The following is a 19790-nucleotide window of genomic DNA, read 5'->3' on the forward strand; positions in this document are numbered from 1 at the left end:
CAGAAAATAACTACAAATAAAATACAAAAAAAAGAATTTGAATTGTTGCACCATATTCAGCTGAAACAAAAAGAGTCATATGGATTATTAGAAAGACAGCCAACACAAGTAGAGGAAGGATGTATGATTAATCATACTTAACTTGAAGGAGGTGCGGGGGGAGGGTGGCAGAGAGAGGGGGGCTGATGCACATCTGATATCTTTTAATCATTTGCTGAATGTAATACTGCGAGCCTGGCGAAAGGTGTGCTCGCGGAGAGCCAGAGCAGAGTGATTGTGCTGAGGACAGCAGGACAGGAACGACAAGCAGAAGGATAAATCACTGCTCCCAGCGCAGAGAAAAGCCACAGTCTGATCTGGAAATAAACCAGTGGGACTCCTTACGCCTCGCTAATGGCCTGCGGTGCTTTCTGCCAAAAGATGCTTTCTGAGAGAAGGCCCACAGATCCGGCAAATGTACAGATGAGCGCTGATAGTGCATCCTTGTTCAAAAGGTGGGATATTTTTAGTTCCTGAGTAGGAGTGACATTATGTGTCATACTGCTTAAATCATGATCTAAAATCTTAGACTCTCTCTATTTCTGTAGGCAAGGTTTCAATTAAATCTTGTCCTCCTCTAAAAAAGCTACTATGTGAGCATCTATTTGTTTCCTGCAGAGCTTTCTCCACAGCACTGAAGTGTCCGTTGCACAGCAGAACTACCCCATACAACACCATGATATCATCACTCTTGCCAATATCTTAGAAAGTCTAAAAATGTATCAGTGCTGGGTATTAAAAATCATCGCCGAGGAACAGCTCCATTTTATCACAGAGAATCAGCAGCCTGGAACTTGCTGCGTGGTGTCCTTGCCCGCTTCATTTTGATAAAAAGCTATGTTTGTTGAGGATGGATTTAACCTCTCTCCACGTGCTCCTAAATGGCTGTTTGGAAAATGTCTGTGCCACTTCAATGCCAGAAGCCAAAAGGTGATGCTCGCAGCTCAGGAGAAAACCCATTGAAGTCAGACCGATCACTCTTGCCATTGCTACCTGTCAGATGGAACAAATTGAATTTGTCTTCCTTCGGTGGCTTGTTGGAGCTCTAAACAGCGTATTAGTGGCTCGACTTATCAAAGCTGTCAAAGCAAATCTGTTTAGCTGTGAACCTAGGAGACTCAGATCAGCCTCCAGATGAAACTACATACATACATACACGGCACTCAGTGCTTACCAAAAATGTATTTCAGCTCTTCATCGAGTGCATGTCAATACCTGGTGAGAATAATGACTTTCTTTATCAGACCCCCAAGAGAGCTTTGATTTGCTTGTTAGTGGTACATTGACTTTGATGTAAAAACTAGGCTAAGCTTTATAACTGTTGTTTCGAGAACCTTTCAATGATTATACTTCAGTTCTGAATCAGGTCCTAACTACACGTTGAAATACAACCACTAAAGACAATTTAGGTAGAAAGGTGCTAGCAGTATGTGTAGTATAACTTTCACTAACTACTAGCCAGAGCTTGAAATGATCACCAGTACTGAGTATCGGCACTTCAGATTTTTGTCCACATGAGTACCCTTACTTTTTATTGAGTACTACTACCTCTTGTGAGCATTTTTCCAAGGGGTAGACAATAAAAATTGTGAAATAATTTTCTAAAAAAAAATTTACTTTGATGCTTTGATGTCCCAAACTCCCCAAGGCAAGTTCAGTTTTTTGGACTTCAGTCTTTCTACAACCCAGCCTACAGCAGTGCTGGTGAGGTACTCCTGAACACCTGTGTAACTGTGTCTCTGAGTAAACACTAAACAAGCTTAGCACAAAAAAACAGCTCTAAAAAGTGTCCTTGTTAAAAAGAATGTCCTTGGCAAAAGAATTAGGGTTCAGGTTATGTGGTTAGGGTGAGGGTTGTGTTAATTTAGGGTACTGGCACCTTTTTTGGTCTGATTATGGCACCGATGCTAGAAACATGGAACTTTTAAAAAAACATAATTGAGCCTCATAATGCTGATTTCCCACTGCATTACCAACATACTGGTAAGGCAGAAGTGTTGGCGGTTAAAGCTAACAAAACGGTCCACACACTATTAAATTCTATATTTTCCTTAAAGACTAGCATAGTTAGGGAGACTCAAGACTAGCAGTTACCGCTATTGAGGTAAGCAATATATAGGAAAAGGCGGAAGGTGACACACGTTTTAGTAGACAAATTGCTCAATTTATTTATTTGGTGTGTAATGGCTAATGTAAGAATGTAACGATAAATGAAAAGGTTAAAAAAATAACCATAATTAATTTCCATATAATATTTTGTCAAAGCCACAGGGAGCCACTGGAGAGGGGCTAAATGCAATGCGAATGAGATAGAAAACACAACTGAAATCTTATAATAATGAATAATCCCGAGAGCTCAATAGTTCAGATTTTTCAGTAACAATTATTTTAAATTAAAGAGTGTTGACTGAGGATATGTTTGTCACAGAGCTTACACAGCTCTACTCTCTCTCAGGTTTTCCAAGCTACCGTAAAGTGTTAAATTAAATGCTGGGTGTGGACTAATATAAAACCTGGTACACAGCTGTTTTTTTACACCCATGCATGTCATTAAAATTTGAGCGATATTGAGCAGAAAAGCATGTTTTGGGGAAACTAAACCCAAATGCACCTCTAAAGCTTTGTTGGTTCAGTGTTCAACTCCTGTGCTGTTTCCTCCCCGCTGTTCTCTCAATCCACATCCTGTAGGTTACCGCTGTCCTTTCCCCTGGAGGGCTGAGGTGAAAACTTGAGTGATGTCCCCGTCTAAGGCCGGCCCTCTCACTTTTACACCAGCCTCCCCATCGTGCTCCCAGCGGGAAATCCCTGTCATGCACCGAGCGCATGGCTTCAATAAATGCAGTTGTCGGTGAGGGCTCCTCGTGGCGGGGGAGGCTGAAGTGCTCTCGAAGGTGGCAACAGTGTTATCACTCAAAACTGTTTCATGCTGAGGTCATCGTGAAGCTCGCTGTCTAGGACTCTATAAATGTGACTTATGTGCTGCTTTGCAATTGTACTGTCACCATACAAGCAATTATTTTTCATTAAAAAAAGACATCTAGATCTTGAAAGAGACCTAGAAGTATTCCATACTAATACATACACCAGGTATCATAAGAAATCCACTGCACACTCAAGAAAATGACATCCATTGTGAGATAATTCCTTTGAATCATATATTCATAAATATTCATTGACAAATTAATATACCGAGACATCAAAGCGTCATTGACCAAGGTCAGTGTAATAGAGAGGTGTGTGTATGCGGGAGAAGTGTGAGAATTACGGTTGTAACGTTTCAAAAGCTTAAACCATTCTTCAGACTGAAGGCAACATCCCTAATATAGTTCTACCCCAGTTCTGTCAGCCAACACTCTGCCTGTATGCTGTCTTCCAGATATGCTACATCTAATAACATAAAACATCAACAAAAAGTGTCAAGTGGCTGTTGTAAGGAATTTAAATCAAAACCAGAACTACTGTAGTTGGCTTCATTATCTATAAATAACCCAATCTAAAATTCTCTATCTGTGCACATCGCATTCTTGGATAAGTCTCTGGTGGTGGTACTATAGCACTTACTTTAGGAAACTGCTTGACTGGTATTAAAACTTTCTGGCCCAGTTTCATGTTCTTGTTGATGACGACGTCGATGAACTTCTCCTCTTCCTTCCCCTCATCTTTCTGAATTTTTTCAATCTCTAGAAAGACGGAAGAAGAAAAAGTGATCAGTCATTGTTAACAAGCAATAAATATACAAGACTGTAAAATATCTTCATTATCTATTAAAGGAATGGTTCAACATTTTGGAAAATACACATATGAGAAGATCAATAACACACTGTCTGTGTGTTATGTACGGAGCTGCAGTCAGGACATGGTTAGCCTAGCTTAGCATAAAGACTTTGGGCAGTCAGCAAGAGTTCAAAAGTTAAAAAATACAGGGCAATAATGTGCTGTAACCATTTGTTTTCATATTGGTTTCTATACAGGCACAATGGTACCAAACACGACAACCTCTCTGCAACTACGTGTTTGTTTTTGCACAGGTTAAACAAGATATATGACGCTATTAGGCTGTTTCTCCCTGCTTCCAATCTGTATGCTAAGCTAGGATAGCCATGTGCCATCTCAGGTACCGTACTTACCTAGAGCTGAGACAATTAGTTGATTCATTGATTAGTTGATTAAATAGATAATGAACTCAAAAACACTTAAAAAACAATTTGGTCTCTTCTGTAATTGTAACCTAAATATCTTTGGACAACACCAGCATATTAAAGACATCACCCTGGGCTCCACTGTGTACACTCATTTCAAAAACTACACAAATAATCAACTGACTGAGAAAATCATTTGTAGATTAATCAATAATGAAAACAAGTATTAGTTTACTGGTGTTATGCACAGATATGAGATTGGTATTAATCTTAGATAAAAAGGTCTTATACAATTAACGTCATCAAAATGCTTGTTTTTTCCAACCACTAGTCAAAAACTGAAGGTAACCAGTTTACAAGGATATAAAACAAAGAACCACATATGATAAACTGAAATTAAAATCTCATAATTTGTTGATTAACTCTTAACTAACTTATCTTCCTAAGCAGTAGTTTGCAGATTTGCTCAACCCCTTTAGGCCTTATAAACAAACCCTATTACTACTGTTTTTATTGACTAAGAATGCTAAATCCCTTTAGCATCATTCATCTCACCTACTGGCTGAGTCATCACCATTACACTTTGTAATTTAGGCAGAGATACCAATTTACTTGTACAGAAAAAAATGATGGGGAGGACACTGGTGCTTGCCCCTCCAGGCTACCGAAAATACTGGCTGTCACGCTTCCTCTTATGGGAGAGGTAGACTTTGATGTATTTGGAGATGTAACCTTGAACGTTTAATCAGATGGATAACATCTGTGTTTCAGTGCCAGGAAAATGGTTTTGCAGAGAGGGCAGCTGAGAGGTGCGGGGAGGCTACGACAAAGACTCCAGGCTAAAAGACCGGCAGGGGAGAGGGTGAGGCAGAGGGCGTACTCCATCACAGATTTATTTCTCATGTTTGAAATGATTTTTGAATGGAAAAAAATAAACAGAGCAGTCGTGACGCTTTAGCTTTACAGTTTACATTTTAATAAAGATTTTGGAAGATTGGTTCAGAATCAAATGTGATGGTGATTACATTCAGTCCAAATGTTTCAACCTGAAAACATAATAAACATCCACGTTTAAATACAGCATGGCCAGATATACCACAGAACCAGTTTTCAATTACAGTATAGGTCAGAATATAGCTGAGCATATCAGCACTGCAAACTGGAAACTATAAAGGCAATTGTGGTTTCTCAACAAAGCTACGCAGCATTACATTTGCAGAATGTAATTAAAACCCTTGATACGAGTTTTAACGAGGATAAAAGAAGTATCAGTGAGATGGAGATATCTTTAAGCTTCAGTTTATCCCAAGGGGGGCAGAGAGTGCACACGTTCTGAGAAAAGACAACATTAATATTAATGCATCGCCTAGCAACATGCCAAGACAGAGTTTCCTCCTTCTACCAGGCGCTGTCCTCAAAACATTCAGGCTGTGATGTGTTGGGAGATTGTGACTGAGATTGTGTTTCAACTGAAAATCGTCTAATTTCTTTGTTTTTAAGCTTACAGCACATTTTTTTCGACAAACCCACAAAAGAGTTTAGCATTTCGGGTCCAAATAAGCAAACAAACAAAAAAAAAAAAAACAATAGGGCACGGCAATCAATCAGCAGGTGTAATAAGCAGCCAAACTGCAGCTTCAAATGGGCTCACCCTCTGAACACAGAATCAGCTAGTGTGAATTAACTAGCCACAGTTCTTTCAAAAGATCTTGTTTGTGCCGTAGTTTACGAGGTGAAGTGAGAACCACCTCCACCTCTGAGTCATTACCAAGTGTTCAAAAGAAAGAGATTTAAACATGCATCACTGACACAAGCTCAATGTGTTGTTTTCTTTTTTTTTGTTCCCTTCTAGTTCAATGGGACCCCTCTCTTCTGGCTGCAAATGGATGGTGAATAGCATGATATTCTGAATTTGGCCATTTGAAAAGCACAACACAAACTTTTACTGAATCAGTGCCTCAGAATCCTGGAACTCACTGAAAAATATCGCTGGAAGTCTCCGTCTCTATTGTTATTGTTGCTGTCCTCTATGTGAATACACATCTTCCATTCAGCTCCAATGTTGACTTGGGCTACAGCATGTGAAGAATGAAAGAAATTCAGTGGGTTTATAGCTTTATGGTTTAAAGCCAACATATTTCAGCTGCACTTAATGCAGTTCTAGATTTCGAAGATTTCCTTAAGGTATCTTATGTTTGACCTTATGTGCTCTGGAGACACTTGGCCCATATATTGTTGAATATGTATATGTACATCCAGTTTCCCTGATGATGGCTGTTGCTGCTGAGACATGTTGGTTTTTCTTATTACTCAAGGGCAGCTATATTCTTTTCATTCTTTTGCTTCCATTTGAGTCTTGCAGGAGTTGCAAACTTGCAACATATCCTACATAATGTTTAATCCTTTTGGTTTCTTAGGCTCCAAAATACATTAATATGAATAATATTGAAAGGTAATTTTGGGCAATTACAGCTATTATTTTATTTTTAGTATTTAGTTTTGGCCATCGTTTGGGAATATGGTGACATCGCTACAGCAAAGTCTGATAGGACAAGATACATGAGCAGTGAGACAGCAGAGTGGCTGTAAACCAAGCCAAAGGTTCAGCTACACACAGTGCATTACCTAAACCAATTTATTTTGAGGTAAAAGCGAAATGTGAATAACAATCTCTCACAGGAAAGCTGTGTGCTCAAACGATGGTTGTATTATAGGGTCTGGATAACAGACTCAAAGACGGCACCTCGCCACTTGAATGAAAACTGACTGCCAAGCGCATAAGCTAAAAATGTTCTCCATCTTCTGGGTTTACTTTAGGGTGTGGTACCACTCACGTTGTATATATTTTATTTTTGACCAGGTGTTTCTTCAGCTTAGAAACTTTTTGCAAATATTGGAGGGTTGTCCGCGTGCCCTAGCTCGCTGCGACTTAGTCTCGCTCTCTCTATGTCTCTCTATATTCTAAGTTACTCTTTCAGCCAGATGCACTCTGGTATCTTGAATTTGGCACCAGCTGATTTAATGTGAATCACTACTCGGCAGTACCAACGTAATGAATGTAATTTAGTCGGTACTATTAACAGTCCCGAACTCTTGTTCACTTCCAAATTGTGTGGACCACAGAACATGTCATACATATCAGTTTTTCTCCGCCCATATCGAGCTCTCTTAATTCATCGCACATGGCCCAAAGAACTACGATAAGTGGTTAACATAACATGGTCAACGGACAGCTTGAGTACCTGTGGGTTTAAGAAAAACCTGTCTGATGATCTTACTGCTCGCGTTTGTTGCCATGTCAGACAAGTTCCCAAATCTCAGCAATTTACTTAGAACCAATGTTATTATAACTATTTGGTAAGAATGGGTTACTATGCTTCAAATGAAATGTTTGTTGAATCCCCCACATCCTTACAATCTCGCAATTGTATGCGGCTGTGTCCAGACATTTTCTTGTTTTTTTACTTTCCGAAACTTTTTTATAAAAAATTTTACCCACTTTACACAGTGATCGGCCAGGAGTGCGGAGGCGAGAAAGTATGTTGGATTTGAACTTCTCTCTCTTTCTCACACACCTGCTTTTCATGTGCATAACTGAGCGCAACACTATGCCTTTGAGAAGAGACAGTTGTTTGTTTGTACTTGGCCCTTTCTAGAACAGCAGGTTTTTCACTTGGCCTTTAAGTTTGGCCATTTTCAACAGCACTTTTGCACCGAGACATGGTCAGATGACACTTGGTTTGAACTACTTGGTTCCTTAAAGGCCAGTACACTAGATAAGATCCATTTTGTAATAAACCAGAATTATTCTTTGCACTTTGCAAAATACTATACTAGAAACGCACAAGTATACTATTTTAACACATTTGCAGATACGTGATTCAAATCAAACTGGAAGAATGAAAATGATTCAGCTGCAACAGCCGTCATCAGGGAGAAATGGATGTAGATACATTTCAACAATATATAGGGCAAGTGGCTCCTTTGCAGCACATAGACCAGAGAGCCAAATATAACTTCAAAATACAATATTACTTTCATTCCTTCCATTTGGATATCTGAGCAGCTGAGACATATTGGCTTAAAAAGCTGAATTATTTTCATTTTTTTCAACACTGTTGCGGATGATCATCCCAGATCAGAGCAATTAACTTGGTGAATACAAAACCACTAAAATAATACCATAGTTATAATAAACCGAGCAGAGAGCACTAACAGCGTCCCCCTTTTTCCAACCTCGTGTCCCACTTCTTGGGAGTTTTTTTTTAGGGTTTCTCCTGCATCAAATATGTCAATTTTACAACCTTTGCACACATAAAGTCCATAAAATGCGTCCGCCTGGGTGACGACACCCGACAACGGGACACCATCCCAGCTGTCTGCTTTTCTATTAGAAATGGATTCACTTAAAAGCAGCTCTGTGATTTAGGCCTCCCCATTTAAAATTCATAAGCTGGGTAGATTTTGTGGGATTATGCATGACTTCAGCTGCATACTGGAGAGTCGTGTTGATAACGGAGGCAATTGGGTCATTAAGTCTACTAGTTTCATGTTGAGGGATGAGATACATCGTAAATACAGTATCTGCACACCGGATGTATCCCTTGCTACCTGACACTACGGAGGAAGATTCACAACTGTAGGATCATGTGTCACTTTGTTATAAATGCAGTGAATGTATTGTGTCTCCTTCTGATCTGCAATGCAAACAGAATAAATGTATTCAGTACACTGTTTGCAGTGTATGGGTTTGTTACTTTTCTATTAATGTGCTGTTTTTTAAAGCTGCACAAGCTTTATACTTATCTATATTGTGTTTGGTTTTATGTAAAATAACATGTTTCATCTGCCTAACCCAGAAAGTGAGGCTGCAACAGAGAATCCCCCCCATAAATTTCTATGCCTAAACATAGAATTTCTCTAGTAAGTGTCAGTTAACCTAGCTAAGAATGGAGACTGGAGGAAAACAGCTAGCGTGGCTCTCTTTACGGTTATGGTTAGGGTTGTATGCTGTTGTATCTTGATTGTTTAATTTGTTCAAAAACTAAAATCTGCCCAGTGCTTTTATGCTGTTTCCCCCTGCGTCCAGTCTTTAAGTTAAGCTAAGCTAATAACCTCCTTGCCAGATCTAGCTCCGCACAGACATGAGAGTGATATCAACCCTCTCATCTAAATATTGGCAAGAAACGTAGTATATTCTAAAAAAATCTAAACTATTCCTTTAATATGGGTCTGTCCCCGAAAACTCAATAATTTGAGTCATCAGTCAAGAAGCCCCTAAGTAAACTGGCATTTTTTTCAGTCCAATCTCTGCACTTTAAAAACTGTCGGAGTGGTAGTTAACGGACGACAGGGTGACACCGGTCAGCAAAGTCGGCTAAACCATTTTTGAACCAGATGGTGGTACAACCGACTCTAGTGCCGTCTACTGTGATTGACTGAACAGCCGAGCAGGAGAGACGCTCCATGGTCAGATTTTATAACTATGAGCAGGACAGGGCTGCAAAATTAATCAACATATTATCGTAGATGCAATATGGTCAAGTGCAATATGCAAATAGTTGAAGCTGCAATTTTTTGATACAGGAAAAATGTGAAAAAAAAAACAGCATTATAATGTAGTGCTGCAGAGATGACCTGGCCTACAAATCTTGTTCTCCAGTTTTAAGAAAACATGTTGGTTTGTTACAGACCCCATAAAATGTCACATCATCATGATTTTTATCATTTTTGTTAATAAAAATTAAATTTGTATTGCACAAATGATCATCAGATCATATCACAATTGCAATATTTGTCAAAATAATTGCAATATGATGTTTTTAGAATATCATGCAGCCCTACAGGACGCACTCTGACTGTGTGGAAATCTGTTTTTGTGACAAAAAAAGGCGTGAAGTGGGCTAAAGCATGAGACTCATGTAACCACATTTCCACTGCTGAAATTGCTGATATTGGAGTTTAGTGTGAGGCTGAACTGAAAAAAAGAGTAACAAATAGTCAAATCGGGAGCAGCCCTACCTTAATGTCAATGAAACAGATCCGGAACAAAGGATAAAAGACAACATTATTGGGAATAACATTACTAATATAGTTTTTTTTCATTTCCCATAACTGATTACCGGTAATATCAAAGTGATAAGAGCCAGCGTTGCTTTAATTTAAATGTGAAAAATAGCATTGGGTCAGCAGTTCTCTAATAAGGCAGTCTGTGTGCCCTTAGTGGTGCCACTGTGGTAAACAATATGTGTGAAGCAAAAGTTCATAGCTAACAAATATAATGAGAAGTACATTCTCCCTGGTGTATGCAATGATTCAAACGCTAATTATCCAAGACCTCAAAGTGGCTTTGGATGTTCAAGGGTATTCTGACACCAGTTTGTGTCTAAAACTTTGAATTAGCTCGACACAGACTTTGGATTAGAGATCTTATGGCACCTTTTTATCCTGTGTGGGGAACTGGGGTTGAGACTGAGGTAGCATGGAAATGAATGAAAACCCAGCCAGTGTTTTCTCTCAGGGAGCCAGTGGAGACATATAACCCCATATCATGGTTCAATTTAGTGGAACTGACTGCTGCTTCGGAATTAATTGTACATAAAAAGTGTTTCATGCCACAATTTTTTATGTTAGTGGCTCAACCTAAAGGTATTTATCTAACTGTGGTATTTATCTAACTATGGTGCCCCCGGGCAGTGTGCGCTTCTCACAGAAACCTTTAAGCTGCAGGAAATACAGACAGTCAGGAGTTACTGCCACCTTTATCCACTCTTCATAGACATTCCTTTGGTCTTAAATAATAGGAGAAATATTTGACATTTCAATTAAGCAACATGGTATGGTATATTTTATTGTGTTTGGGGTAAAATTTTATGTGTTATGTTGCATTTGTTATCTCTATGTGATCCTGCTCGCATTCCTAATCATGAAATACCTGCAAAACTGACAATTTCTCTGTATTCATTTGTGTTTTATGAATGTTATTAGTGTTTGCACCACTTCATTTCACCAAAGCACAGGCAGGATGCACCTGCATAGAAAAGCTTAGCTCTCTGTGTGTGTCCTTGCGTAAATAATTGAATTGAAAATTGGAAGACAGTGAGTTTCTCTTCTGCTCCAGCAAGCGTCTGAGGCAATAAAAATAAATCTTGTCTAAATAGCACAATGGTAGTTTATCGGCAGCTTTCCGCCGCTTCCTTTATGCAACTGATGCTGTGTGGTGCTGTCTGCGGCAGACAGACTCATTATTTTGTTGTTTAGCAATTACGGGTCAAATGAATGAAATGCTCAAACAGGAATGTTGTATCATTATTCTCATTTTCCAGTTTCTATCCACCAGAACATGCTTATAGAAACCCAATCAAAGGACACTACGGTCACTCAGAAAGTTGAAATATTAAAAACAAAAATGTAAGACGGAAGCTTGTTAACAAAATAAAACTTCCAGTACACATTTAAAAAGCTCACTGATTTTTGTTTTTTTCTCCCTTTAACTTTAACACTGATTGTGGCTTATTTAATCATAAATATTTCAAGCAAGACAAACAGCAATTTGTTGAACTTGTACTTGTAAGTGGCAGTTATGGTATAATGGTAAACATTTGTACAAACAGAAAAGAGTCACATTGGCTAACATTAACTATGATAAGACCAAATAGCTAAGGCTGTAGCAGCTAGCAAAACCCCCCTGAGAATACTGAATCAAGCAAAAGTGTCTTTTACTGCTTATTAATTCAACTTTTTGTGTTATTTCTACTATTACATTACATTAAAGGACCAGTGTGTAGAATTTAGTGGCAGATTGCAACTAACTGAACACCGCTCGCGTCTGTATTTGACAAACAGCAAATGAGAATGTATGTAGGAGAAACTACGGTGGCAGCAAAAAATATGAAAGGCCCTATCTAGAGCCAGTGTCTTTGTCTCTTCTGGGCTACTGTAGAAACATGGCAGTTCCTGATGATTTCTATATGTAGGTGATTACACTAATAAAAACATACCTATGAATACTATATTCCATTTCTACCAATATATGTTACACAATGGAGCTTTAAGTAATTGTACTGTAGCTAAAAAGCAATCTGTATTTTAGCACTGCAGCATTTTCACCCAATTTAATGAGCTCCTTACTGTCTAAATGACAATGGCGGCATTCAAATCCTTAGTCATTCTAGGTAAAACGCATGGCAACTAAGTCTTTATCCATGTCTAAATCCTAAAATCCACACTGTCTTGACATACGGGTACGATATTGAGAACATTGCCATTTCCAAGTCTCAATAAATTACGACAAACTATGCTGCTTTGGACATTTTTTATGTTGTTGCTTCATCCCATAAAGACTGCAGTAGACTGACTGACTGCTGAGGGATTCAGGCAGTATGGTCAGTGCCAGAAACAGTTTGCCCCACACACATTTCATGTGTGCTACCAGTGTGACCACACACATTTAGTGTGAATCATGGTGTCAAGGCTGTGACCCTTGAAAGAGAAACGCTAACGCTCAGGAAAAAAAAAAGAAAAAAAAGAAGCCCCGACTCGCTCCTGTCCTGAAATCTCAATTTCACTCTGGCTCCTCCATTGCCTTGACAAGGTCAGGCTGGCAGCAGGAATTCGTCTCGCCCCCTAATCTGGAGATTACATTCTCGGCGGCCGGGCAAGGCCCTCCCTCCTTCCCCTTCGCTTTCTGCCTCTCTCCCTGCAACCCTGCCAGCCTGGCTCTCTACTGCGAGGTAACGAGCCAAGACCCGCTTACAGTGTAGAGATAATGTCCACGGATTAAGACAGAGAGCCCCTCGAGTGGTGCCTCTTTCATTTCAGTATCCGGCCTGTGAAGCATCATAAATATATCCAGCCAGTCAGGGACTTCATTCTGTGGATCTCTGTGGAAGTCAAACTCAGACGATCTTAATCCGCCAAACTCAGTGGTAATAGCTAGAACATTAGACAAATAAAAAAGAACATTTCCACTGCAAAATGATGGGATCTTTAGGAATGCTCTCCCTCACCCTCGGGCAGAGTCGCAAATTTAAAATGGTTTTGTACGAACATTGAAGTTCCCTAAAGCTCCCCTTGGGTGGCGGGGTTGTTCAAAGTGCACAAGCTTGTTTTTTTTAAGGCCTTTAAGGGTTCTACTCACCTCAAAGGTGCCAGAGTTGCTATAGGCTTCTACCTCGTGTGACAGCATTCCATATGCCTTCAACCTGTGTTTGCTTATCATCAAGATAGTTGCAGGGTGCATTTATGTTGGAACCCGTTCATTTAAACTTGCTCTCTAGGATTATCAAAGTGTTCTTAACCTGCCAACCTGAGGATGTTGCTTTCAAAATTTGCTCTCATCCATGAAACCATGAGCAGCTGCATTAAAGTGTAATGGATGGAGGTTTTATAGGATAGGACATCAACAGTGAGTGTCTTGCAAGTTTTCATGTGGTTTAAAATAAAACAGAATTAGAATTAGAAAATTTGCAAGCCAACAATACATTCCTGAAAAATGATTTGGTGTCCTTAAAAGGTTGCCCCCTAATAGGTTTTCCATGCCTGCATGAGAAAAGAAAGTGAGCAGTGCATGGAGGCAGATGTAGCGAGGTTCAGAAAAATCCAAGAGACATAAAAGGATGTGCGCGCGTTTGTTCAGGCATCACTTTTTAGCCATAACCCGACTGAACGCTAAGACCCATCTCCTGCTCCTCAGATGATAAAGATGTCAGTGGTGTAATGTAAATATTGGACACAAACTCAGTGATTCAGTATCGTGAATCAAGTCTTAAAGTAGACTTTTGGCTGATGGAGACGCTTTTACTGAACAATACAGTGTCCATTAATGCATATTTACCAGAGAATACAAATACTACTAATCATAAACAAAACCTTGAGCTTAGAATTGAGCTGTCTCTGTGACCTTGCCATCACACCAGCTCCCTACAGAAGTGCTAAGTTTATTTATGAACATTATAATAAGACACACTGTATAACTTGCTGACTATGCTATACAGTGGATGTAAGTTCCAAACCAAATCTATAGAACATTCCAAACTGTAGCCTAAAACATGCTGAATATGGAATGAGTTTGATCCTCAAACATCCTATATAGGTTAATAATATTCCCCCCATACATAATTCAAGATATTTCTCATCATCAAATATTCAGTTTTTACACAATACATTAAAAAACATCAAACTGCTCTGAAGTTTCCAGAAAGCAGCAGGATGAAGCAAGAAATTCCACTGAAACAAACTCGTGTTTTACTCATGAGAGTTTGTAGATCCATCAGAGAAGTTAAACCACACATACTGTAAGATTCAATTACAGATGGAGAGTCACTGAAAACATACACAGCGTGAATCCAAACCAGAATCCTTTTTCATCAAATCACCAAGAATCCTTGTTTATTTTTTAGCTGCTCTTCTGCCAGCGTATCCATATGGGGAATGCCCATTGTTCCAATGGCCCATTATTCCGAAACCCCAATAGTCCGAAAAATGTCCCACAGCCTTATTCTGAAAACAAAAGCCCACTGCTACGAAGACCTGTTTTTCTGAAAATACCCTGGAGTTTTGGACATGCAGGGAAGGACAAAGTTAGGTGACCTTCGTCGTCATGGTAACAATAATGAACATGCAGTTGACGATGTGAAACAGTTGCACTTTGGTTAGGTTTAGACTTCAAAACTACTTGGTTAGGCCATGGTTTGGTTTATAATAAGTATGTCATTTACGTCAGTGTCTCACCATCAGTTGGTGATATCAGAGGGTGTGCTTTCGGAACAGCGGACCTTCAGCGCAATGGCCATTTGTTCTCAGAATAACGAACTGTAGGACGAATGGCTTTCAGTCCAATGCTACATTTTTGGGACTATTGGAGTTATGGAATATCGGGCCAACAGAACAATGGTATGGCACCACCCATATTGAAAATACTACACTGAGCTAGTTACTAATAATTACTGAGGATGGAGCTAAACTGGAACCAGTCAAATTAGGCTGACATTTGCAAATCACCCTCCAAATACTGTGAAAACCAGGACTGCTGATTCTCTACCTACAGCTACAAAAAAATCCCACTTGGACAGCAAGATTATGAATGATAAGCTCTAATGTCATTACTGGCTCAATTTAAGTGATATAGTGAACACTAAAAGACAAAAAACTGCTAGCCCAGGAAGTGGGGAAAAACCCCCAGTAATACACTTGCAAAAGCCCTGAAGAAGAAGACTGGTAGTATAAGCTTCAGCAGACATTTGAGTCACATGCTTCATGTACATCATGATTTATTAGCCAAGTCTCTTTCCACTGCAATTCGTTGATACACCAACATCCGTATAGTCGATACACCAAGTTTTCCACCTAAGCCAAAACTGAGAATGCTTGGTGGATGGAAAGACAGTTACAGATTTGTTTCAACAGAAAATGCATTAAATTAGAAAAATATTCTGGTGCTGACGGGGAGGATTCGGCCCTGATCTAACACCTATTAGATATATTTTTTAATTCTCCATGTACACATGAGAATATGTGCCTAATGCAGGGTGACCCACTGCACCTGGAAACTCTGGGGTAAGTAAGGCTGACAAAGGAGGAATGCATTTACAAAAAAAACATTAAGTGAATAAATAATATATGTAATGGGAATATAATGTTAATGCAGGTTCTTTTTATGTATCTGTGGTAAAGGAAGAGCCTCCATTATACTGTAGGTGGACCACATGACTGGCTGAGATCTGATACTTAATAAAGGCCTGTAAGATCCCAATATATTGGTCTAACTCTAGAAGACATCCATTTACTGTTTTGTGCTCAGATTACAGTTTAGATGAATCACTGTCTTTGTTTAGCAATCCACAGTTCCAGTGCAGCCTGTAATGCTCTCTCTTCATTAGGATATTTGCAGACCACTGTGTACAACTTAACACCAAGCCCCAGTGGATGTATGTCCCTATGAATAGAGAGGAAAAGAAAAGGATGGAGCTCCAAAGATAAATCATGTATTAATTAACAATAAATCATCTATCTGGTCACACCCCAACCTCTACATTTTTAGTGGACCTCAACATGAAAGGACCACAGCAAGGCCTATTTATCCCACAATTAACAGAAGCTGATGTTTATTGGTTTCAACATCCCTTTCCCTAATGAAGTTTCCCATAAAACTGTCATTAGGCTGTGAAAGGGTGTGGGGCCGGGAGAGGGGGGGGTTTGAGGGTGAAAATGAAAACTGCGCAGCTTAATGTACATCATTATCTGGGACTTGTCTCGGGCTGCATTATCAAAATACACTGAATCATCATAACTGATAATGACCAGACCACCTTCATTTTTTATTTCAATTACTCATTGCATGTCAATTAAAATGGCAGACAAATGCTTGAAAGCGCGTAAGTGCCTCTTAAAAGCATTCAGTGCTGGTTTGGGTCTACATCTCAGATTCTGGTAAACAGAGAAATTCATTTCCACACTAAGTCAGCGAGCATTAGGGGAGCATTAAAGGGTGCGCGAGTGGTTATGATATTATCACATGCATATTATTTTCTAACATTTTCCAACATGGTGTTGAGCAAACACGCCGCCTCTCAGCATCGCTTGTCCTCTGATCGCAACAAGCTCAGTCAACCTCTTTTCCTGACTGAACCAAATCAATTAGATTGCAGTTTGTCATCTTTTCATGGTTGTGAGCATCAAACAATTCAAGAAGGAAAAAGATCAATATTGTAAATGAAATAAGGCACTTGATGTTCTCCAGCGGAGGTACACTCATTTCTACACAAAGGCAGAGACGGTGTTTGGCATCAACTGCGCGCAGCTGGCAATGACTCTCTGGATCAGCTCTACAAATATATCCTCTGTTGTTTTATTACCACAGATTATCTGACAGTTTTGTATTTGGGATTAATAGGCACAGCGGCTGAGTACATGATCACACAGGAGATGTACAAGCCTGAAACAGTCCATCTATCTAGTTCATTTAAATCTATTACAAGTTGTTTGTTGTATTTCCTTACAAAACATGAATGTGGATGCATGTTAGCCCCTCGAAGGGGCACGTATGAGTCACAGCATTATTTTCTGTTCATAAAAAGAAGTTGCAACATTTCAGCTCAATGTCAAAGGGCAGGGTCAAAGATCCAGAGATCTTCAGGCTGAGAGACATAACTGAATTGTAACGTAAAGGGGCATTCGCCGACATGTTCAAGTTGAGATTATTCGTCTCATGCAGTGCCACTCAGACTAGTCATAGAAACTACAGTTGCATTATGCGAAGTGCAGGATCCAGCATATTTGGAACTTGACTCATACTAGGGACTGATAGTCAGGATCTTTGTCTAAGTGGAATACAACTGAACCCTGTGAAGCCCTATCAAAGCCATAGTGGTAGGACTGTTGCTGCTGTTCATATCCCCACCAGGTTAGTGATAAAGGTTATTTAAAGTCCGCAAAAGAAGATGGTTTCATTAAAAAGGTCATGTCAATAAGGTGAACCATAAAATATTGCTGCATCACTTCCTGCTCTGTGTTACAGTCATGATCCCTCAGCCTCCACTGCAGCAACTGTCCACACACACTAGTTAGTGCACACATACTGCATGATGTGCTGGATTTGTCACATATGCAGGACAACATGTTGACTCCAACTGGCATGGCTTCATGCCAAAAATGTAAACTCACTTGTTTTTCAATAAGTAGCTTCATTTAGGAAGTCAAAGCCAACAGATTTAGCAAAGTTATTAATTTCCCAGTAGAAAACCAATGGTGACTGATATTTCACATAGCCTATAGCTAGCAGGCAGTAATGAGTTGCTATTAAGATATACAAAGTTCAATAAGGCAGAGTTATGCTTACGGAAGAGCGCTGTATCAGAAGATACCACTCATTAGAATGGAGGTCAGTGTAGTACATGCTGTTACTGTATATTTTAAGCTCTCTTCATTAAAAACAATCATGGCATTAAAGATGGTGGCTCAAACAAAGGATGAGGATGATCAGTGTTATTGAAAACTAAAAGTCTACAGTGGCTCTATGAGGCTGTTATCAGGCACAGTGTTGCTTTGAACAAAATGTTAATGGCAATTTGGTTCAATTCTCACAACGACAATGCACAGTACATTGTACTGAGGTACAGCTGAAGCTGATGGCACCATCAGGATTCATCCTCTGGGCACCATGGATATCTGTATCAAATTTCATTAAAATCAATCAAATTGTTATCAAGATACTTGACTTAAAAAATGTCAACCTCGTGGTGGTGCTAGATGAGAAGTCAGGGGATCACCAAAGTCATCCAGATTCACCCTCAGGAATCCACAAATGTCTGTACAACCCAGTCTTGACTAAAGTGATGGACCAACCACTCAACCAACAGACATTGCCATCCCTGGAGCTACGCCGCTAGCATGGCTAAAGTACCTGATTAGAATAAGTAATTAGTAATGATCTAACATGTCCTTTAAATTAAGAAGAATTTAAAAACTAAATTCACTTTTTTCCTCTGTAAAAACATCCAGTGTAGAACTGATAATAAATACATTGGAAAGAAGCCAAGTCAGATATATAATAATAATAATAATAACAACAAGAAGAATTATGTTGTACCACTGTAGTCAAGATGGATGAAAAACATTTTTACATTTCAAAGTGTACACATTTTAATTGTGAAATGATTCTCTGAGGCCCCAAATCCTGTTTTAAATGTTATGCAAATAAATCTGAAGTGACTGGACTAAAAATACAGTAAAATTGTGCGGATGTTTATAAAAAGGCACATCTAATGTCATACAGCATGCTCACCGTGATGCTAATAAATGCAGATGACTTTACTAGTCAGGGGTTTTTGAATTAATGTTTGAAATTGCTGACAAACTAACACTTCAAATAATGGCCACTTAGTCACAGTGACACTCGCTACGACCACCATGGTTAACTTTAATTTAAATATTCATGTTGCAACATTAACTCAGGAGTCCCATTATAGATAAGAGCGTCTTCTATGTTATAGGTTGTAAAGAATTCATAATTACTCCAAACAAAATACTACTTATCCCTGCTTGTGTATTTGACTTTGACCTACTCAAGTGCAGAGAGTAGCTGCTGGGGAGTATGGACCATATAAGCAAAGTAAAACAAGACATAAGGTCTAAAAGAAAATGTCTTGATTAGGCAAGGGTCAGACATTTTGAAGCATAACCAGATGCCAAAAAAGATTCCAGTCTTACAGCCCAGGGAGCGGACCATGACGAGTTTTACAGTTATGAGGGAGGTCCTAATGAGTCTCAGAAGGCTCTGAAGAGGGAAGAGTGACTCTACACTGCCTTAACAGAGTTGCTTAGGCCAGCTGCCGGATGATGGGCCTCCTATGAGGGGAGAAATCCCTTCTATCCCTCCTTAGCTCTTATTTTATATCTTTTCCTGCCTCTGCTTTGCACTTACATGATCCCTCTCTGGTCACATGAATATTTCAAGGCCACGAAGGTTCCCAAACCTTTGCGCTCCTTATTTTTGGTTGCTTGTGATCTGGGGAACTGAAGTCACTCAGGATGAAGGAATCGGCTGAAAATGCAAAATGTCATAACTGCTGTGTGGAAGATGTCATGATCTGAGCTCCTAGATACACAATGGAG

General features: G+C 39.4%; 1 protein-coding gene across 3 annotated transcripts in view; it reads right to left on the reverse strand.

Moving 5' to 3' along the window:
• Positions 1 to 19790, reverse strand: part of khdrbs3 (KH domain containing, RNA binding, signal transduction associated 3) — a 101479-nt gene that overhangs the window by 51589 nt on the left and 30100 nt on the right. For all 3 annotated transcript variants that reach the window (XR_007882396.1, XM_051391161.1, XM_051391160.1), the window contains exon 2: positions 3601 to 3719. Coding sequence is in view for 2 of the 3 variants with exons in the window: in XM_051391161.1 (XP_051247121.1) it covers positions 3601 to 3719 (119 nt within the window). In the remaining variant the exon portion in view is untranslated. The remainder of the gene's footprint in view (positions 1 to 3600; positions 3720 to 19790) is intronic.

The sequence above is a fragment of the Dicentrarchus labrax genome, unplaced genomic scaffold (genome assembly GCF_905237075.1).
Source record: "Dicentrarchus labrax unplaced genomic scaffold, dlabrax2021, whole genome shotgun sequence".
In the NCBI taxonomy this organism is placed as follows: domain Eukaryota; kingdom Metazoa; phylum Chordata; class Actinopteri; family Moronidae; genus Dicentrarchus; species Dicentrarchus labrax.